This window comes from Pelophylax lessonae (genome assembly GCF_965119305.1).
Source record: "Pelophylax lessonae genome assembly, chromosome: 9".
In the NCBI taxonomy this organism is placed as follows: Eukaryota; Metazoa; Chordata; class Amphibia; order Anura; family Ranidae; genus Pelophylax; species Pelophylax lessonae.
The window spans coordinates 7,861,162-7,879,413 of NC_138776.1; the positions used below are offsets into that span (position 1 = coordinate 7,861,162).

At 54.6% G+C, this 18,252-nt stretch overlaps 1 protein-coding gene across 1 annotated transcript in view; it reads left to right on the forward strand.

Moving 5' to 3' along the window:
• The first annotated feature begins 3,798 nt into the window (after positions 1–3,798).
• LOC309564159 (uncharacterized protein) overlaps positions 3,799–18,252 on the forward strand; it is a 162,261-nt gene continuing 147,807 nt past the window's right edge. The window contains exons 1-2 of the mRNA XM_082268787.1: positions 3,799–3,867; positions 10,835–10,981. Coding sequence (XP_082124913.1) covers positions 10,856–10,981 — 126 coding nt within the window. The 5' untranslated portion in view covers positions 3,799–3,867; positions 10,835–10,855. The remainder of the gene's footprint in view (positions 3,868–10,834; positions 10,982–18,252) is intronic.

Consider the following 18,252-nt stretch of genomic DNA (forward strand, 5'->3'; position numbering starts at 1 on the left):
CCATCAGGAACTGGACTCAAACTTTACCCCTTTACCGTATTTAAAGATGATGAATATCAGTGGTGGCCCTGAGCGTACCGTCCATATACAATGACTAGTGTTCACTATCTTAGTGGTTCACTATCTTGGTCATGAAGGTCACCCTCCTTGTGGGAATGTTCTGGGGCTTTGGGTCACCAGTATGATGATGAACTGGCTGGTGAACACCATTTGGTTTTGGGACCTTGCTGTGGCCGACATCACCTGCTGTCCTTCTCTCCCGTTGTCCATTGTCCCATTGTCTACCTGCTGTGGTCCACCTCACCATGTTCTCCAGTGTCTTCACCTTGGTGGCCATTAGTGTTGACCTCTGTGTTCTGGTTATCCAACCTTTGTGGGGGCCAAAAAACAATCTACTTAGTCCAGATTTCAGCCTTACATTACAGAGAGCTCTTTATCTATCATTCGGGATCAAGGATCCGGAACAAGATCTACCTGTGTTGCCCATCAGGAACTGGACTCAAATTTTCCCCTTTGTCTTTACCGTATTTAAAGATGATGAATATCAGTGGTGACCCTGAGCGTAACATCCATATACAATGACTAGTGTTCACTATCTTTGTCATGAAGGTCACCCTCCTTGTGGGAATATTCTGAGGCTTTGGGTCACCAGTATGATGATGAACTGGCTGGTGAACACAATTTAGTTTTGGGACCTTGCCGTGGTCGATGTCACCTGCTGTCCTTCTCTCCCGTTGTCATTTGTCCCATTGTCTACCTGCCGTGGTCCATCTGAACATGTTCTCCAGTGTCTTCACCTTGGTGGCCATTAGTGTTGACCTCTGAGTTCCGGTTGTCCAACCTTTGTGGGCCAAAAATAATTGTTCCCTGTAGATGGCACTGATTTTATGTGTGGTTATATGGAGGTTGTCCTTCTCAATGTGCCGTAGACATGTGCAGAACAAAAACATTTCATTTCGTTTCCTTTCAGTTCCTTATTTACATAAATTTGTTTAATTTATTTTCGGAATTTGTTTTGTTCATTCGAATAGGAATCGATTCAAATTTTTCAAATTCCATTCAAATTCATTCTATTCTAATATAGAATTTTGGAAGATGTTTATAATCTTATTCTATTCTACTGTTTTTTTCTATTCTATTTTTTTATTTTCTATTCTGTTCTTTTCTTTTCTATTAAATTCTATTCTTTTCTATTAAAATTTATTCTATTCGAAATTTGAATTTATTCTATTCAAAATTCGAAAAACAATTCTATTGTTATATTCTATGTTATTCTATTCTTTTCTTTTGTTTGTTCTATTCTTTTCTGCTATATTCTATTCTTTTTTGTTCCATTCTAATTTATTCTATTAGAAATTAGAATATCAGAATATAGTTATATAATTTCTATTTTATTATATTTTTTTTCTATTCTTTTCCTTTATTTTCTATTCTATTTTATTCTCTTGAAAAATTCGAATTTGCTTTGAAAACAATTTTGATTCGTTATTTTGGATTTGTTTAAATTCATTACTATTGTAATTTGGAAATTCGGATACATCAGAATTTCCAAATACCGAAAAATTAGTTCATAAGTCATCAGTTGTTAAGGATGTGGCGGCCGGCTTCCATCATTTTTTGACTGATCCGAATTCGAATAGTTACGAAAATTTGGAATCTGGTACAAAATGAATATACAAAAGGAAATTAAATGAATTTCAATTAAATTTTCTACTATTTTATTCAGAGATTTGGATACATCTGAATCTCCGAATAGCTAAAAATGCCATTCGGACCGAAACGAATCGCACATAGCTAGCAGTGAAAGCCTAAAGTATTTTACCAGCGGCGTCCTTAACCAATACTGTAAATAGTGGATGGCCAACGGTGTCCAGGAAAATATATGGTTGTTAAGGTATGTAGTGTAAAGTATGTAGACATAGGACACACCCCCTGCCACACCCTCTTAAAGGAGAAATGTTCTTTTTTATCACTTCTATTCCTTTATATTGACTTTAGACATTTACAAGTGCAATTTGACCCCCCCCCCCCACCCCCACTCCCAAATTTGAAGAAATGAGCGATCTGGTTCTGTACTGCCCATTGCGTCACCCTCTGCTACTTCGCCACCCCGTGTTACTGCCCACTGCACAAAGGGGGACTACAAGTCCCAGCATGGAGAGTACAGAGGACTACAAGTCCCAGCATGGAGAGTACAGAGGAGGACTACAAGTCCCAGCATGGAGAGTACAGAGGAGGACTACAAGTCCCAGCATGGAGAGTACAGAGGAGGACTACAAGTCCCAGCATGGAGAGTACAGACGAGGACTGCAAGTCCCAGCATGGAGAGTACAGAGGAGGACTACAAGTCCCAGCATGGAGAGTACAGAGGAGGACTACAAGTCCTAGCATGGAGAGTACAGAGGAGAACTACAAGTCCCAGCATGGAGAGTACAGAGGAGGACTACAAGTCCCAGCATGGAGAGTACAGAGGAGGACTACAAGTCCCAGCATGGAGAGTACAGAGGAGGACTACAAGTCCCAGCATGGAGAGTACAGAGGAGAACTACAAGTCCCAGCATGGAGAGTACAGAGGAGGACTACAAGTCCCAGCATGGAGAGTACAGAGGACTACAAGTCCCAGCATGGAGAGTACAGAGGGGGACTACAAGTCCCAGCATGGAGTGTACAGAGGAGAACTACAAGTCCCAGCATGGAGAGTACAGAGGAGGACTACAAGTCCCAGCATGGAGAGTACAGAGGACTACAAGTCCCAGCATGGAGAGTACAGAGGGGGACTACAAGTCCCAGCATGGAGAGTACAGAGGAGGACTACAAGTCCCAGCATGGAGAGCACAGAGGACTACAAGTCCCAGCATGGAGAGTACAGAGGAGGACTACAAGTCCCAGCATGGAGAGTACAGAGGAGGACTACAAGTCCCAGCATGGAGAGTACAGAGGAGGACTACAAGTCCCAGCATGGAGAGTACAGAGGAGAACTACAAGTCCCAGCATGGAGAGTACAGAGGAGGACTACAAGTCCCAGCATGGAGAGTACAGAGGACTACAAGTCCCAGCATGGAGAGTACAGAGGGGGACTACAAGTCCCAGCATGGAGTGTACAGAGGAGAACTACAAGTCCCAGCATGGAGAGTACAGAGGAGGACTACAAGTCCCAGCATGGAGAGTACAGAGGACTACAAGTCCCAGCATGGAGAGTACAGAGGGGGACTACAAGTCCCAGCATGGAGAGTACAGAGGAGGACTACAAGTCCCAGCATGGAGAGTACAGAGGAGGACTACAAGTCCCAGCATGGAGAGTACAGAGGAGGACTAAAAGTCCCAGCATGGAGAGTACAGAGGAGAACTACAAGTCCCAGCATGGAGAGTACAGAGGAGGACTACAAGTCCCAGCATGGAGAGTACAGAGGAGGACTACAAGTCCTAGCATGGAGAGTACAGAGGAGGACTACAAGTCCTAGCATGGAGAGTACAGAGGAGGACTACAAGTCCCAGCATGGAGAGTACAGAGGAGGACTACAAGTCCCAGCATGGAGAGTACAGAGGAGGACTACAAGTCCCAGCATGGAGAGTACAGAGGAGGACTACAAGTCCCAGCATGGAGAGTACAGAGGAGGACTACAAGTCCCAGCATGGAGAGTAAGGAGGGGGCGGGGCGTTGTGTAAGGAGGGGGCGGAGCGGTCTCTGGCAGAGGAGAGACAACGGTTCGGGATGATGCCCCGCCCCCTGGTGACAGCTCTGGTCGTTAGGGGGCGGAGCGATGTGTTGTTAGGGGGATGCGGGGGTCATGTGACTGCGGGGCAGGAAGTGGTTGGTCCGGAGAGGTGAGAGGTCACCGGGGTCCGAACCGGGAGATTCAAGATGAGGTGAGAGAGAGAGAAGAGAGGAGAGGAGACCCTGAGGGGGGGGGAGACGGAGAAGAGACCCTGACAGGGGGGGGGGGAGACGAAGAAGAGACCCTGACAGGGGGGGGGGACGGAGAAGAGACCCTGAGGGGGGGGGGGAGACAGAGAAGAGACCCTGAGGGGGGGGAGAGACGGAGAAGAGACCCTGAGGGGGGGGGGGGGACAGAGAAGAGACCCTGACAGGGGGGGGGGGAGATGGAGAAGAGACCCTGACAGGGGGGGGAGACGGAGAAGAGACCCTGAGGGGGGGGAGAGAGAGGAGACCCTGAGGGGGGGGCGAGACGGAGAAGAGACCCTGAGGGGGGGGGGGGGACAGAGAAGAGACCCTGACAGGGGGGGGGGAGATGGAGAAGAGACCCTGACAGGGGGGGGGAGACGAAGAAGAGACCCTGACAGGGGGGGAGACGGAGAAGAGACCCTGACAGGGGGGGGGGGGACGGAGAAGAGACCCTGAGGGGGGGGGAGACAGAGAAGAGACCCTGAGGGGGGGGGGGACGGAGAAGAGACCCTGAGGGGGGGGGGAGACGGAGAAGAGACCCTGACAGGGGGGGGGAGACGGAGAAGAGACCCTGACAGGGGGGGGGAGATGGAGAAGAGACCCTGACAGGGGGGGGGACGGAGAAGAGACCCTGACAGGGGGGGAGACGGAGAAGAGACCCTGACAGGGGGGGGGGGAGACGGAGAAGAGACCCTGAGGGGGGGGGGACGGAGAAGAGACCCTGAGGGGGGGGGGGGAGACGGAGAAGAGACCCTGACAGGGGGGGAGACGGAGAAGAGACCCTGACAGGGGGGGGAGGAGAAGAGACCCTGAGGGGGGGGAGAGAGAGGAGACCCTGAGGGGGGGGTGAGACGGAGAAGAGACCCTGAGGGGGGGGGGGACAGAGAAGAGACCCTGACAGGGGGGGGGGAGATGGAGAAGAGACCCTGACAGGGGGGGGGAGACGAAGAAGAGACCCTGACAGGGGGGGAGACGGAGAAGAGACCCTGACAGGGGGGGGGGGACGGAGAAGAGACCCTGAGGGGGGGGGAGACAGAGAAGAGACCCTGAGGGGGGGGGGACGGAGAAGAGACCCTGAGGGGGGGGGAGACGGAGAAGAGACCCTGACAGGGGGGGGGAGATGGAGAAGAGACCCTGACAGGGGGGGGGACGGAGAAGAGACCCTGACAGGGGGGGAGACGGAGAAGAGACCCTGACAGGGGGGGGGGAGACGGAGAAGAGACCCTGAGGGGGGGGGGACGGAGAAGAGACCCTGAGGGGGGGGGGGAGACGGAGAAGAGACCCTGACAGGGGGGGAGACGGAGAAGAGACCCTGACAGGGGGGGGAGGAGAAGAGACCCTGAGGGGGGGGAGAGAGAGGAGACCCTGAGGGGGGGGTGAGACGGAGAAGAGACCCTGAGGGGGGGGGGGGACAGAGAAGAGACCCTGACAGGGGGGGGGGAGATGGAGAAGAGACCCTGACAGGGGGGGGGAGACGAAGAAGAGACCCTGACAGGGGGGGAGACGGAGAAGAGACCCTGACAGGGGGGGGGGGACGGAGAAGAGACCCTGAGGGGGGGGGAGACAGAGAAGAGACCCTGAGGGGGGGGGGGACGGAGAAGAGACCCTGAGGGGGGGGGAGACGGAGAAGAGACCCTGACAGGGGGGGGGAGATGGAGAAGAGACCCTGACAGGGGGGGGGACGGAGAAGAGACCCTGACAGGGGGGGAGACGGAGAAGAGACCCTGACAGGGGGGGGGGAGACGGAGAAGAGACCCTGAGGGGGGGGGGACGGAGAAGAGACCCTGAGGGGGGGGGGGAGACGGAGAAGAGACCCTGAGGGGGGGGGGGAGACGGAGAAGAGACCCTGACAGGGGGGGAGACGGAGAAGAGACCCTGACAGGGGGGGGAGGAGAAGAGACCCTGAGGGGGGGGAGAGAGAGGAGACCCTGAGGGGGGGGCGAGACGGAGAAGAGACCCTGAGGGGGGGGGAGACGGAGAAGAGACCCTGACAGGGGGGGGAGACGGAGAAGAGACCCTGAGGGGGGGGGGGGGACAGAGAAGAGACCCTGACAGGGGGGGGAGACGGAGAAGAGACCCTGACAGGGGGGGGGGACGGAGAAGAGACCCTGACAGGGGGGGGGGGACGGAGAAGAGACCCTGACAGGGGGGGAGACGGAGAAGAGACCCTGAGGGGGGGGGAGATGGAGAAGAGACCCTGACAGGGGGGGGAGACGGAGAAGAGACCCTGAGGGGGGGGGGACGGAGAAGAGACCCTGAGGGGGGGGGGGACGGAGAAGAGACCCTGAGGGGGGGGGGGGACGGAGAAGAGACCCTGAGGGGGGGGGGAGACAGAGAAGAGACCCTGACAGGGGGGGAGACGGAGAAGAGAACCTGACAGGGGGGGGGAGACGGAGAAGAGACCCTGACAGGGGGGGAGACGGAGAAGAGACCCTGACAGGGGGGGGGACGGAGAAGAGACCCTGAGGGGGGGGGGAGACGGAGAAGAGACCCTGAGGGGGGGGGGAGACGGAGAAGAGACCCTGAGGGGGGGGGGAGACGGAGAAGAGACCCTGAGGGGGGGGACGGAGAAGAGACCCTGACAGGGGGGGGGAGATGGAGAAGAGACCCTGACAGGGGGGGGGAGACGGAGAAGAGACCCTGAGGGGGGGGGGAGACGGAGAAGAGACCCTGAGGGGGGGGGGGAGACGGAGAAGAGACCCTGAGGGGGGGGGGACGGAGAAGAGACCCTGACAGGGGGGGGGAGATGGAGAAGAGACCCTGACAGGGGGGGAGACGAAGAAGAGACCCTGACAGGGGGGGAGACGGAGAAGAGACCCTGACAGGGGGGGGGACGGAGAAGAGACCCTGAGGGGGGGGGGAGACGGAGAAGAGACCCTGAGGGGGGGGGAGACGGAGAAGAGACCCTGAGGGGGGGGGGAGAAGAGACCCTGAGGGGGGGGGAGACGGAGAAGAGACCCTGAGGGGGGGGGAGACGGAGAAGAGACCCTGACGGGGGGGAGACGGAGAAGAGACCCTGACAGGGGGGGGGAGATGGAGAAGAGACCCTGACAGGGGGGGGGGACGGAGAAGAGACCCTGACAGGGGGGGAGACGGAGAAGAGACCCTGAGGGGGGGGCGAGACGGAGAAGAGACCCTGAGGGGGGGGGAGACGGAGAAGAGACCCTGACAGGGGGGGAGACGGAGAAGAGACCCTGAGGGGGGGGGGAGACGGAGAAGAGACCCTGACAGGGGGGGGGGACGGAGAAGAGACCCTGACAGGGGGGGGGAGACGGAGAAGAGACCCTGAGGGGGGGGGGACGGAGAAGAGACCCTGAGGGGGGGGGGGACGGAGAAGAGACCCTGAGGGGGGGGGGGACAGAGAAGAGACCCTGACAGGGGGGGGAGACGGAGAAGAGACCCTGACAGGGGGGGGAGACGGAGAAGAGACCCTGACAGGGGGGGGAGACGGAGAAGAGACCCTGACAGGGGGGGGAGACGGAGAAGAGACCCTGACAGGGGGGGGGACGGAGAAGAGACCCTGAGGGGGGGGAGAAGAGACCCTGAGGGGGGGGGAGACGGAGAAGAGACCCTGACAGGGGGGGGACGGAGAAGAGACCCTGACAGGGGGGGGGAACGGAGAAGAGACCCTGACAGGGGGGGGGGAGATGGAGAAGAGACCCTGACAGGGGGGGAGACGGAGAAGAGACCCTGAGGGGGGGGGGGAGATAGAGGGAGAAGAGACCCTGAGGGGGGGGGAGATAGAGGGAGAAGAGGCCCTGAGGGGGGGGGGGAGATGGAGAAGAGGCCCTGAGGGGGGGGGGGAGATGGAGAAGAGGCCCTGAGGGGGGGGGGAGATTGAGAAGAGACCCTGAGGGGGAGGAGATGGAGAAGAGACCCTGAGGGGGAGGAGATGGAGAAGAGACCCTGAGGGGGGGGGGAGACGGAGAAGAGACCCTGACAGGGGGGGGGAGACGGAGAAGAGACCCTGAGGGGGGGCTGGAGACGGAGAAGAGACCCTGAGGGGGGGCTGGAGACGGAGAAGAGACCCTGACGGGGGGGGGGGACGGAGAAGAGACCCTGACGGGGGGGGGGGGAGACGGAGAAGAGACCCTGAGGGGGAGGGGAGACGGAGAAGAGACCCTGAGGGGGGGGTGGAGACGGAGAAGAGACCCTGAGGGGGGGGTGGAGACGGAGAAGAGACCCTGACAGGGGGGGGAGACGGAGAAGAGACTCTGACAGGGGGGGTGGAGACGGAGAAGAGACCCTGACAGGGGGGGGGAGACGGAGAAGAGACCCTGAGGGGGGGTAGGAGAGGAGACGCTGGGGAGAGGGAGGGAGACTGGCCGTGGGGGGGGGGGAGAGGAGCCCCGGGGGGAGGGGGTAGAGATTGATATTACTCTCTCTTTAGGAATATACACAGCTGTGTCCTCGGCTGTTTGTGATTGGATGGGATATGATTGGATATGAGCGGGGAATCCTTCCTATGAAGTCACACCTCATTGTTTACATAATAAAAGTCATGTGATTGTCAGGTGGGGGAGGAGTTAGCGGTCACATGACTGTCCAATAATAACTCTGAGTCCTGTATTGTTTGTTACACTAATCAATACTTTTACCAAATAAACAATGTAATGTATTGATAAATAATGGAAGAAAAGTAAAACAATCGTCTGCTTCCCTTTATTACCCCCTAATTTATATGTGGGGGGACTTCCAAGACCCAAATCCCACCCCTCTGCTACCGGCTTATCGCTGAGCGGCCGATGTTTGTGCTGAGAGCGCTCAGTGCTGAGTTCCCAGCGCAGAGTCCGGCCTGTCAGACACTGCAAATTGATAACCAGTGGGGACCGGCTTCCAATCTGCCTGCATCCAACTACAGAGGATGCCAGGTGACAATATCTGGCTGCAACCTAGCAACAGAGGATGCCAGATGGCAATAGCCATCTGCATCCTAGCAACGGACGATGCTGTGTGACAATAGCCGGCTCCATCCTAGCAACAGAGGAGGCCAGGTGACAATAGCTGGCTGCGTCCTAGCAACAGACAATGCTGTGTGACAATAGCCGGCTGCATCCTAGCAACGGAGGGTGCCAGGTGAAAATAGCCAGCTGCGTCCTAGCAACGGAGGATGCCAGGTGACAATAGCCATCTGTGTCCTATCAATGGAGGATGCCAGGTGACAATAGCTGGCTGCCTTCTAGCAACAGACAATGCTGTGTGACAATAGCCGGCTGCATCCTAGCAACGAAGGATGCCAGGTAGCAATAGCCAGCTGCATCCTAGCAACAGAGGATGCCAGGTAACAATAGCCAGCTGCATCCTAGCAACGGAGGATGCCAGGTGACAATAGGCAGCTGCGTCCTTGCAACAGAGGATGCTGTGTGACAATAGCCAGCTGCATCCTAGCAATGAAGGATGCCAGGTGACAATAGCTGGCTGCATCCTAGCAGCAGAGGATGCCAGATGGCAATAGCCATCTGCATCCTAGCAACGGACGATGCTGTGTGACAATAGCCATCTGCATCCTAGCAACGGACGATGCTGTGTGACAATAGCCAGCTGCATCCTAGCAACAAAGGATGCCAGGTGACAATAGGCAGCTGCATCCTAGCAACGGAGGATGCCAGGTGACAATAAGCAGCTGCGTCCTAGCAACGGAGGGTGCCAGGTGACAAAAGCCAGCTGCATCCTAGCAACAGAGGATGCTGTGTGACAATAGCCGGCTCCATCCTAGCCATGAAGGATGCCAGGTGACAATAGCTGGCTGCATACTAGCAACAGAGGATGCCAGATGGCAATAGCCATCTGCGACCTAGCAATGGACGATGCTTTGTGACAATAGCCGGCTCCATCCTAGCAACAGTGGAGGACTGGTGACAATAGCTGGCTGAGTCCTAGCAAGGAAGGATGCCAGGTGTCAGTAGCCGGCTGCGTCCTAGCAACAGACAATGTTGTGTGACAATAGCCGGCTGTGTCCTAGGAACAGAGGATGCCAGGTGACAATAGCCGGCTGCGTCTTGGCAACAGAGGATGCCAGGTGATAATAGCCAGCTGCGTCCTACCAACAGAGGATGCCAGCTGCATCCTATCAACGGAGGATGCCAGGTGATCATTTTTGGCTTTCGAGCGTCCTAGCAACAGAGGATGCTTTGTGACAATAACTAGCTGAGTTCTAGCAGCAGAGGATGCCAAGGGACAATAACCAGCTGCGTGCCCACAGCGGAGGATGCCAGGTGACAAAAGCCGGCTGCATCCTAGCAACGGAGGGTGCCAGGTGATAATAGCCAGCTGCATCCTAGCAACGGAGGGTGCCTGGTGATAATAGCCAGCTGCATCCTAGCAACGGAGGGTGCCAGGTGACAAAAGCCGGCTGCATTCTAGCAACGGAGGATGCACTCATCCTAGCTATGGAGAGTGCTGGACTGCAATAGGCATCCTAGCAGAGGACATACTAGGTGGCAGTAGTTGCCGGCATCCTTACTAACAATATCCTGCATTACACTGCCCTTGTATGCATGTAAACACGGCTGAATGACGCACTTCTCATGCAGGATTTTGCTGCCAGCTTCTGCCTTGCATACAAGTTGCTTCATTTTCACATGGCTGTGCGTGTCCCCTATGGTGTAATGAGCCGTCCTTGTCTATTGGTTTATTGTATTTAATTTTCCCATGTAAAGAGGGCCTCATATATGTAAAGAGGGCCTCATATATGTAAAGAGGGCCTCATATATGTAAAGAAGGCTCCATATTCATGGATATACCCGTCAGTTCTAGATGTACAGAAGGTCGCAGGGTGTGATAGGATAATTTGCATGTCACCCTGTAAAAGGAGGCGGAGTTATCCCCTTGTTGTTGGTTTTTATCAGTGGAAGTGGTGACACACTAATAGATTTTTAGGTAATGCACGTCATGGTTTATCATTTATTTTGCTTTCATGTCTCCTCTTAGGTACAGGCGGATGGAACCAACATGGACATGACAATGACACAGGGGGTGGAGCTTGGACGGGATTGGTTGGCTCTGCAGAGGGAGCTGCAGAACTCTCTGGAAGCCCAGAAGAGGCAGGCAGTGCTGGTGGAGAAGCTGCAGGCAAAGGTGACTTTTGTGAGAGTGCGTATGCCGGAGGGTCCAGTATGTGTGTGCTAGGGTGCAGGGGCTCCCAGCAGGTGAACGCCTGACCTCCAAATATGGCGGCTCCCCCAGCTTGAGTATGGCGGCTCCCCCCCAGCTTGAGTATGGCGGCTCCCCCAGCTTGAGTATGGCGGATCTCCCCCAGCTTGAGTATGGCGGATCTCCCCCAGCTTGAGTATGGCGGCTCCCCCCCAGCTTGAGTATGGCGGCTCCCCCCCAGCTTGAGTATGGCGGCTCCCCCCCAGCTTGAGTATGGCGGCTCCCCCCCAGCTTGAGTATGGCGGATCCCCCCCAGCTTGAGTATGGCGGATCTCCCCCAGCTTGAGTATGGCGGATCTCCCCCAGCTTGAGTATGGCGGATCTCCCCCAGCTTGAGTATGGCGGATCTCCCCCAGCTTGAGTATGGCGGATCTCCCCCAGCTTGAGTATGGCGGATCTCCCCCAGCTTGAGTATGGCGGCTCCCCCCCAGCTTGAGTATGGCGGCTCCCCCCCAGCTTGAGTATGGCGGATCTCCCCCAGCTTGAGTATGGCGGATGTCCCCCAGCTTGAGTATGGCGGATGTCCCCCAGCTTGAGTATGGCGGATGTCCCCCAGCTTGAGTATGGCGGATGTCCCCCAGCTTGAGTATGGCGGATGTCCCCCAGCTTGAGTGTGGCGGCTCCCCCAGCTTGAGTGTGGCGGCTCCCCCAGCTTGAGTGTGGCGGCTCCCCCCCAGCTTGAGTATGGCGGATCTCCCCCAGCTTGAGTGTGGCGGATCTCCCCCAGCTTGAGTATGGCGGATCTCCCCCAGCTTGAGTATGGCGGATCTCCCCCAGCTTGAGTATGGCGGCTCCCCCAGCTTGAGTATGGCGGATCTCCCCCAGCTTGAGTATGGCGGATCTCCCCCAGCTTGAGTATGGCGGATCTCCCCCAGCTTGAGTATGGCGGATCTCCCCCAGCTTGAGTATGGCGGCTCCCCCAGCTTGAGTGTGGCGGATCTCCCCCAGCTTGAGTGTGGCGGATCTCCCCCAGCTTGAGTATGGCGGATCTCCCCCAGCTTGAGTATGGCGGATCTCCCCCAGCTTGAGTATGGCGGCTCCCCCCCAGCTTGAGTATGGCGGCTCCCCCCCAGCTTGAGTATGGCGGATCTCCCCCAGCTTGAGTATGGCGGATCTCCCCCAGCTTGAGTATGGCGGATGTCCCCCAGCTTGAGTATGGCGGATGTCCCCCAGCTTGAGTATGGCGGATGTCCCCCAGCTTGAGTATGGCGGATGTCCCCCAGCTTGAGTATGGCGGATGTCCCCCAGCTTGAGTATGGCGGATGTCCCCCAGCTTGAGTGTGGCGGCTCCCCCAGCTTGAGTGTGGCGGCTCCCCCAGCTTGAGTGTGGCGGCTCCCCCCCAGCTTGAGTGTGGCGGATCTCCCCCAGCTTGAGTGTGGCGGATCTCCCCCAGCTTGAGTATGGCGGATCTCCCCCAGCTTGAGTATGGCGGATCTCCCCCAGCTTGAGTATGGCGGCTCCCCCAGCTTGAGTATGGCGGATCTCCCCCAGCTTGAGTATGGCGGATCTCCCCCAGCTTGAGTATGGCGGATCTCCCCCAGCTTGAGTATGGCGGATCTCCCCCAGCTTGAGTATGGCGGCTCCCCCAGCTTGAGTGTGGCGGATCTCCCCCAGCTTGAGTGTGGCGGATCTCCCCCAGCTTGAGTGTGGCGGATCTCCCCCAGCTTGAGTATGGCGGATCTCCCCCAGCTTGAGTATGGCGGATCTCCCCCAGCTTGAGTATGGCGGATCTCCCCCAGCTTGAGTATGGCGGATCTCCCCCAGCTTGAGTATGGCGGATCTCCCCCAGCTTGAGTATGGCGGATCTCCCCCAGCTTGAGTATGGCGGATCTCCCCCAGCTTGAGTATGGCGGATCTCCCCCAGCTTGAGTATGGCGGATCTCCCCCAGCTTGAGTATGGCGGATCTCCCCCAGCTTGAGTATGGCGGATCTCCCCCAGCTTGAGTATGGCGGATCTCCCCCAGCTTGAGTGTGGCGGCACTCCCCCAGCTTGAGTATGGCGGATCTCCCCCAGCTTGAGTATGGCGGATCTCCCCCAGCTTGAGTGTGGCGGATCTCCCCCAGCTTGAGTGTGGCGGATCTCCCCCAGCTTGAGTGTGGCGGATCTCCCCCAGCTTGAGTGTGGCGGATCTCCCCCAGCTTGAGTGTGGCGGATCTCCCCCAGCTTGAGTGTGGCGGATCTCCCCCAGCTTGAGTGTGGCGGATCTCCCCCAGCTTGAGTGTGGCGGATCTCCCATCGTGTTTTGGGAGGTCCATCAGGGGGTGGAGCTTGATCTTGATTGGCTGGCTGTGCAGAGGGAGCTTCAGAACTCTCTGGAAGCCCAGAAGAGGCAGGCGGTGCTGGTGGAGAACCTGCAGGCAAAGGTAACTTTTGTGAGAGTGCGTATGCCGGAGGGTCCAGTATGTGTGTGCTAGGGTGCAGGGGCTCCCAGCAGGTGAACGCCTGACCTCCAAATATGGCGGCTCCCCCAGCTTGAGTATGGCGGATCTCCCCCAGCTTGAGTATGGCGGATCTCCCCCAGCTTGAGTATGGCGGATCTCCCCCAGCTTGAGTATGGCGGCTCCCCCAGCTTGAGTATGACGGCTCCCCCCCAGCTTGAGTATGGCGGATCTCCCCCAGCTTGAGCGTGGCGGATCTCCCCCAGCTTGAGCGTGGCGGCTCCCCCAGCTTGAGCGTGGCGGCTCCCCCAGCTTGAGTGTGGCGGCTCCCCCAGCTTGAGTATGGCGGATCTCCCCCAGCTTGAGTATGGCGGCTCCCCCAGCTTGAGTATGACGGCTCCCCCCCAGCTTGAGTGTGGCGGATCTCCCCCAGCTTGAGTGTGGCGGATCTCCCCCAGCTTGAGTGTGGCGGATCTCCCCCAGCTTGAGTGTGGCGGATCTCCCCCAGCTTGAGTGTGGCGGATCTCCCCCAGCTTGAGTGTGGCGGATCTCCCCCAGCTTGAGTATGGCGGATCTCCCCCAGCTTGAGTATGGCGGATCTCCCCCAGCTTGAGTATGGCGGATCTCCCCCAGCTTGAGTATGGCGGATCTCCCCCAGCTTGAGTATGGCGGATCTCCCCCAGCTTGAGTATGGCGGATCTCCCCCAGCTTGAGTATGGCGGATCTCCCCCAGCTTGAGTATGGCGGATCTCCCCCAGCTTGAGTATGGCGGATCTCCCCCAGCTTGAGTATGGCGGATCTCCCCCAGCTTGAGTATGGCGGATCTCCCCCAGCTTGAGTATGGCGGATCTCCCCCAGCTTGAGTGTGGCGGCTCCCCCAGCTTGAGTGTGGCGGATCTCCCCCAGCTTGAGTATGGCGGATCTCCCCCAGCTTGAGTATGGCGGCACTCCCAGCTTGAGCATGGCGGCTCCCCCAGCTTGAGCGTGGCGGCTCCCCCTGCTTGAGTATATCGGCTCCCCCCCAGCTTGAGCGTGGCGGATCTCCCCCAGCTTGAGTATGGCGGGTCCCCCAGCTTGAGTATGGCGGGTCCCCCAGCTTGAGTATGGCGGGTCCCCCAGCTTGAGTATGGCGGGTCCCCCAGCTTGAGTATGGCGGGTCCCCCAGCTTGAGTATGGCGGCTCCCCCCCAGCTTGAGCGTGGCGGATCTCCCCCAGCTTGAGCTTGGCGGCTCCCCCAGCTTGAGCGTGGCGGATCTCCCCCAGCTTGAGCGTGGCGGATCTCCCCCAGCTTGAGCGTGGCGGATCTCCCCCAGCTTGAGTGTGGCGGATCTCCCCCAGCTTGAGTATGGCGGATCTCCCCCAGCTTGAGTGTGGCGGATCTCCCCCAGCTTGAGTGTGGCGGATCTCCCCCAGCTTGAGTGTGGCGGATCTCCCCCAGCTTGAGTGTGGCGGATCTCCCCCAGCTTGAGTGTGGCGGATCTCCCCCAGCTTGAGTGTGGCGGATCTCCCCCAGCTTGAGTGTGGCGGATCTCCCCCAGCTTGAGTGTGGCGGATCTCCCCCAGCTTGAGTGTGGCGGATCTCCCCCAGCTTGAGTGTGGCGGATCTCCCCCAGCTTGAGCGTGGCGGATCTCCCCCAGCTTGAGCGTGGCGGATCTCCCCCAGCTTGAGCGTGGCGGATCTCCCCCAGCTTGAGCGTGGCGGATCTCCCCCAGCTTGAGCGTGGCGGATCTCCCCCAGCTTGAGCGTGGCGGATCTCCCCCAGCTTGAGCGTGGCGGATCTCCCCCAGCTTGAGCGTGGCGGATCTCCCCCAGCTTGAGTGTGGCGGCTCCCCCAGCGTGTTTTGGGAGGTCCATCAGGGGGTGGAGCTTGGTCTTGATTGGCTGGCTGTGCAGAGGGAGCTGCAGAACTCTCTGGAAGCCCAGAAGAGGCAGGCGGTGCTGGTGGAGAACCTGCAGGCAAAGGTGACTTTTGTGAGAGCGTGTTTTGTGTATAGAGCGTGTTTTGTGTATAGAGCGTGTTTTGTGTATAGAGCGTGTTTGTGTATAGAGCGTGTTTTGTGTATAGAGCGTGTTTTGTGTATAGAGCGTGTTTGTGTATAGAGCGTGTTTTGTGTATAGAGAGTGTTTGTGTATAGAGCGTGTTTTGTGTATAGAGCGTGTTTGTGTATAGAGCGTGGTTTGTGTATAGAGCGTGTTTTGTGTATAGAGCGTGTTTTGTGTATAGAGCGTGTTTGTGTATAGAGCGTGTTTTGTGTATAGAGAGTGTTTGTGTATAGAGAGTGTTTGTGTATAGAGCGTGTTTTGTGTATAGAGCGTGTTTTGTGTATAGAGCGTGTTTGTGTATAGAGCGTGTTTGTGTATAGAGCGTGTTTTGTGTATAGAGCGTGTTTTGTGTATAGAGCGTGTTTGTGTATAGAGCGTGTTTGTGTATAGAGCGTGTTTTGTGTATAGAGTGTGTTTTGTGTATAGAGCGTGTTTTGTGTATAGAGCGTGTTTTGTGTATAGAGCGTGTTTTGTGTATAGAGAGTGTTTGTGTATAGAGCGTGTTTTGTGTATAGAGCGTGTTTTGTGTATAGAGCGTGTTTGTGTATAGAGCGTGTTTGTGTATAGAGCGTGTTTTGTGTATAGAGCGTGTTTTGTGTATAGAGCGTGTTTGTGTATAGAGCGTGTTTGTGTATAGAGCGTGTTTTGTGTATAGAGTGTGTTTTGTGTATAGAGCGTGTTTTGTGTATAGAGCGTGTTTTGTGTATAGAGAGTGTTTGTGTATAGAGAGTGTTTGTGTATAGAGCGTGTTTTGTGTATAGAGAGTGTTTGTGTATAGAGGGTGTTTGTGTATAGAGAGTGTTTTGTGTATAGAGAGTGTTTTGTGTATAGAGAGTGTTTGTGTATAGAGCGTGTTTTGTGTATAGAGTGTGTTTGTGTATAGAGAGTGTTTGTGTATAGAGAGTGTTTGTGTATAGAGAGTGTTTTGTGTATAGAGCGTGTTTTGTGTATAGAGCGTGTTTGTGTATAGAGAGTGTTTGTGTATAGAGCGTGTTTTGTGTATAGAGTGTGTTTGTGTATAGAGAGTGTTTGTGTATAGAGAGTGTTTGTGTATAGAGAGTGTTTTGTGTATAGAGCGTGTTTTGTGTATAGAGAGTGTTTTGTGTATAGAGCGTGTTTTGTGTATAGAGCGTGTTTGTGTATAGAGCGTGTTTTGTGTATAGAGTGTGTTTGTGTATAGAGAGTGTTGTTTTGTGTATAGAGGGTGTTTTGTGTATAGAGTGTGTTTGTGTATAGAGAGTGTTGTTTTGTGTATAGAGTGTGTTTGTGTATAGAGAGTGTTGTTTTGTGTATAGAGCGTGTTTGTGTATAGAGAGTGTTTGTGTATAGAGAGTGTTTGTGTATAGAGAGTGTTTTGTGTATAGAGCGTGTTTTGTGTATAGAGAGTGTTTTGTGTATAGAGCGTGTTTTGTGTATAGAGCGTGTTTGTGTATAGAGAGTGTTTGTGTATAGAGCGTGTTTTGTGTATAGAGTGTGTTTGTGTATAGAGTGTGTTTTGTGTATAGAGCGTGTTTTGTGTATAGAGCGTGTTTTGTGTATAGAGCGTGTTTTGTGTATAGAGCGTGTTTGTGTATAGAGCGTGGTTTGTGTATAGAGCGTGTTTTGTGTATAGAGCGTGTTTTGTGTATAGAGCGTGTTTGTGTATAGAGCGTGTTTTGTGTATAGAGAGTGTTTGTGTATAGAGAGTGTTTGTGTATAGAGCGTGTTTTGTGTATAGAGCGTGTTTGTGTATAGAGCGTGTTTGTGTATAGAGCGTGTTTTGTGTATAGAGCGTGTTTTGTGTATAGAGCGTGTTTGTGTATAGAGCGTGTTTGTGTATAGAGCGTGTTTTGTGTATAGAGCGTGTTTTGTGTATAGAGCGTGTTTGTGTATAGAGCGTGTTTGTGTATAGAGAGTGTTTTGTGTATAGAGAGTGTTTGTGTATAGAGAGTGTTTGTGTATAGAGGGTGTTTGTGTATAGAGCGTGTTTTGTGTATAGAGAGTGTTTTGTGTATAGAGAGTGTTTGTGTATAGAGCGTGTTTTGTGTATAGAGTGTGTTTGTGTATAGAGAGTGTTTGTGTATAGAGAGTGTTTGTGTATAGAGAGTGTTTTGTGTATAGAGCGTGTTTTGTGTATAGAGAGTGTTTTGTGTATAGAGCGTGTTTTGTGTATAGAGCGTGTTTGTGTATAGAGAGTGTTTGTGTATAGAGCGTGTTTTGTGTATAGAGTGTGTTTGTGTATAGAGTGTGTTTTGTGTATAGAGCGTGTTTTGTGTATAGAGCGTGTTTTGTGTATAGAGCGTGTTTTGTGTATAGAGCGTGTTTTGTGTATAGAGCGTGTTTTGTGTATAGAGCGTGTTTGTGTATAGAGCGTGGTTTGTGTATAGAGCGTGTTTTGTGTATAGAGCGTGTTTTGTGTATAGAGCGTGTTTGTGTATAGAGCGTGTTTTGTGTATAGAGAGTGTTTGTGTATAGAGAGTGTTTGTGTATAGAGCGTGTTTTGTGTATAGAGCGTGTTTTGTGTATAGAGCGTGTTTGTGTATAGAGCGTGTTTGTGTATAGAGCGTGTTTTGTGTATAGAGCGTGTTTTGTGTATAGAGCGTGTTTGTGTATAGAGCGTGTTTGTGTATAGAGCGTGTTTTGTGTATAGAGTGTGTTTTGTGTATAGAGCGTGTTTTGTGTATAGAGCGTGTTTTGTGTATAGAGAGTGTTTGTGTATAGAGAGTGTTTGTGTATAGAGAGTGTTTGTGTATAGAGGGTGTTTGTGTATAGAGCGTGTTTTGTGTATAGAGA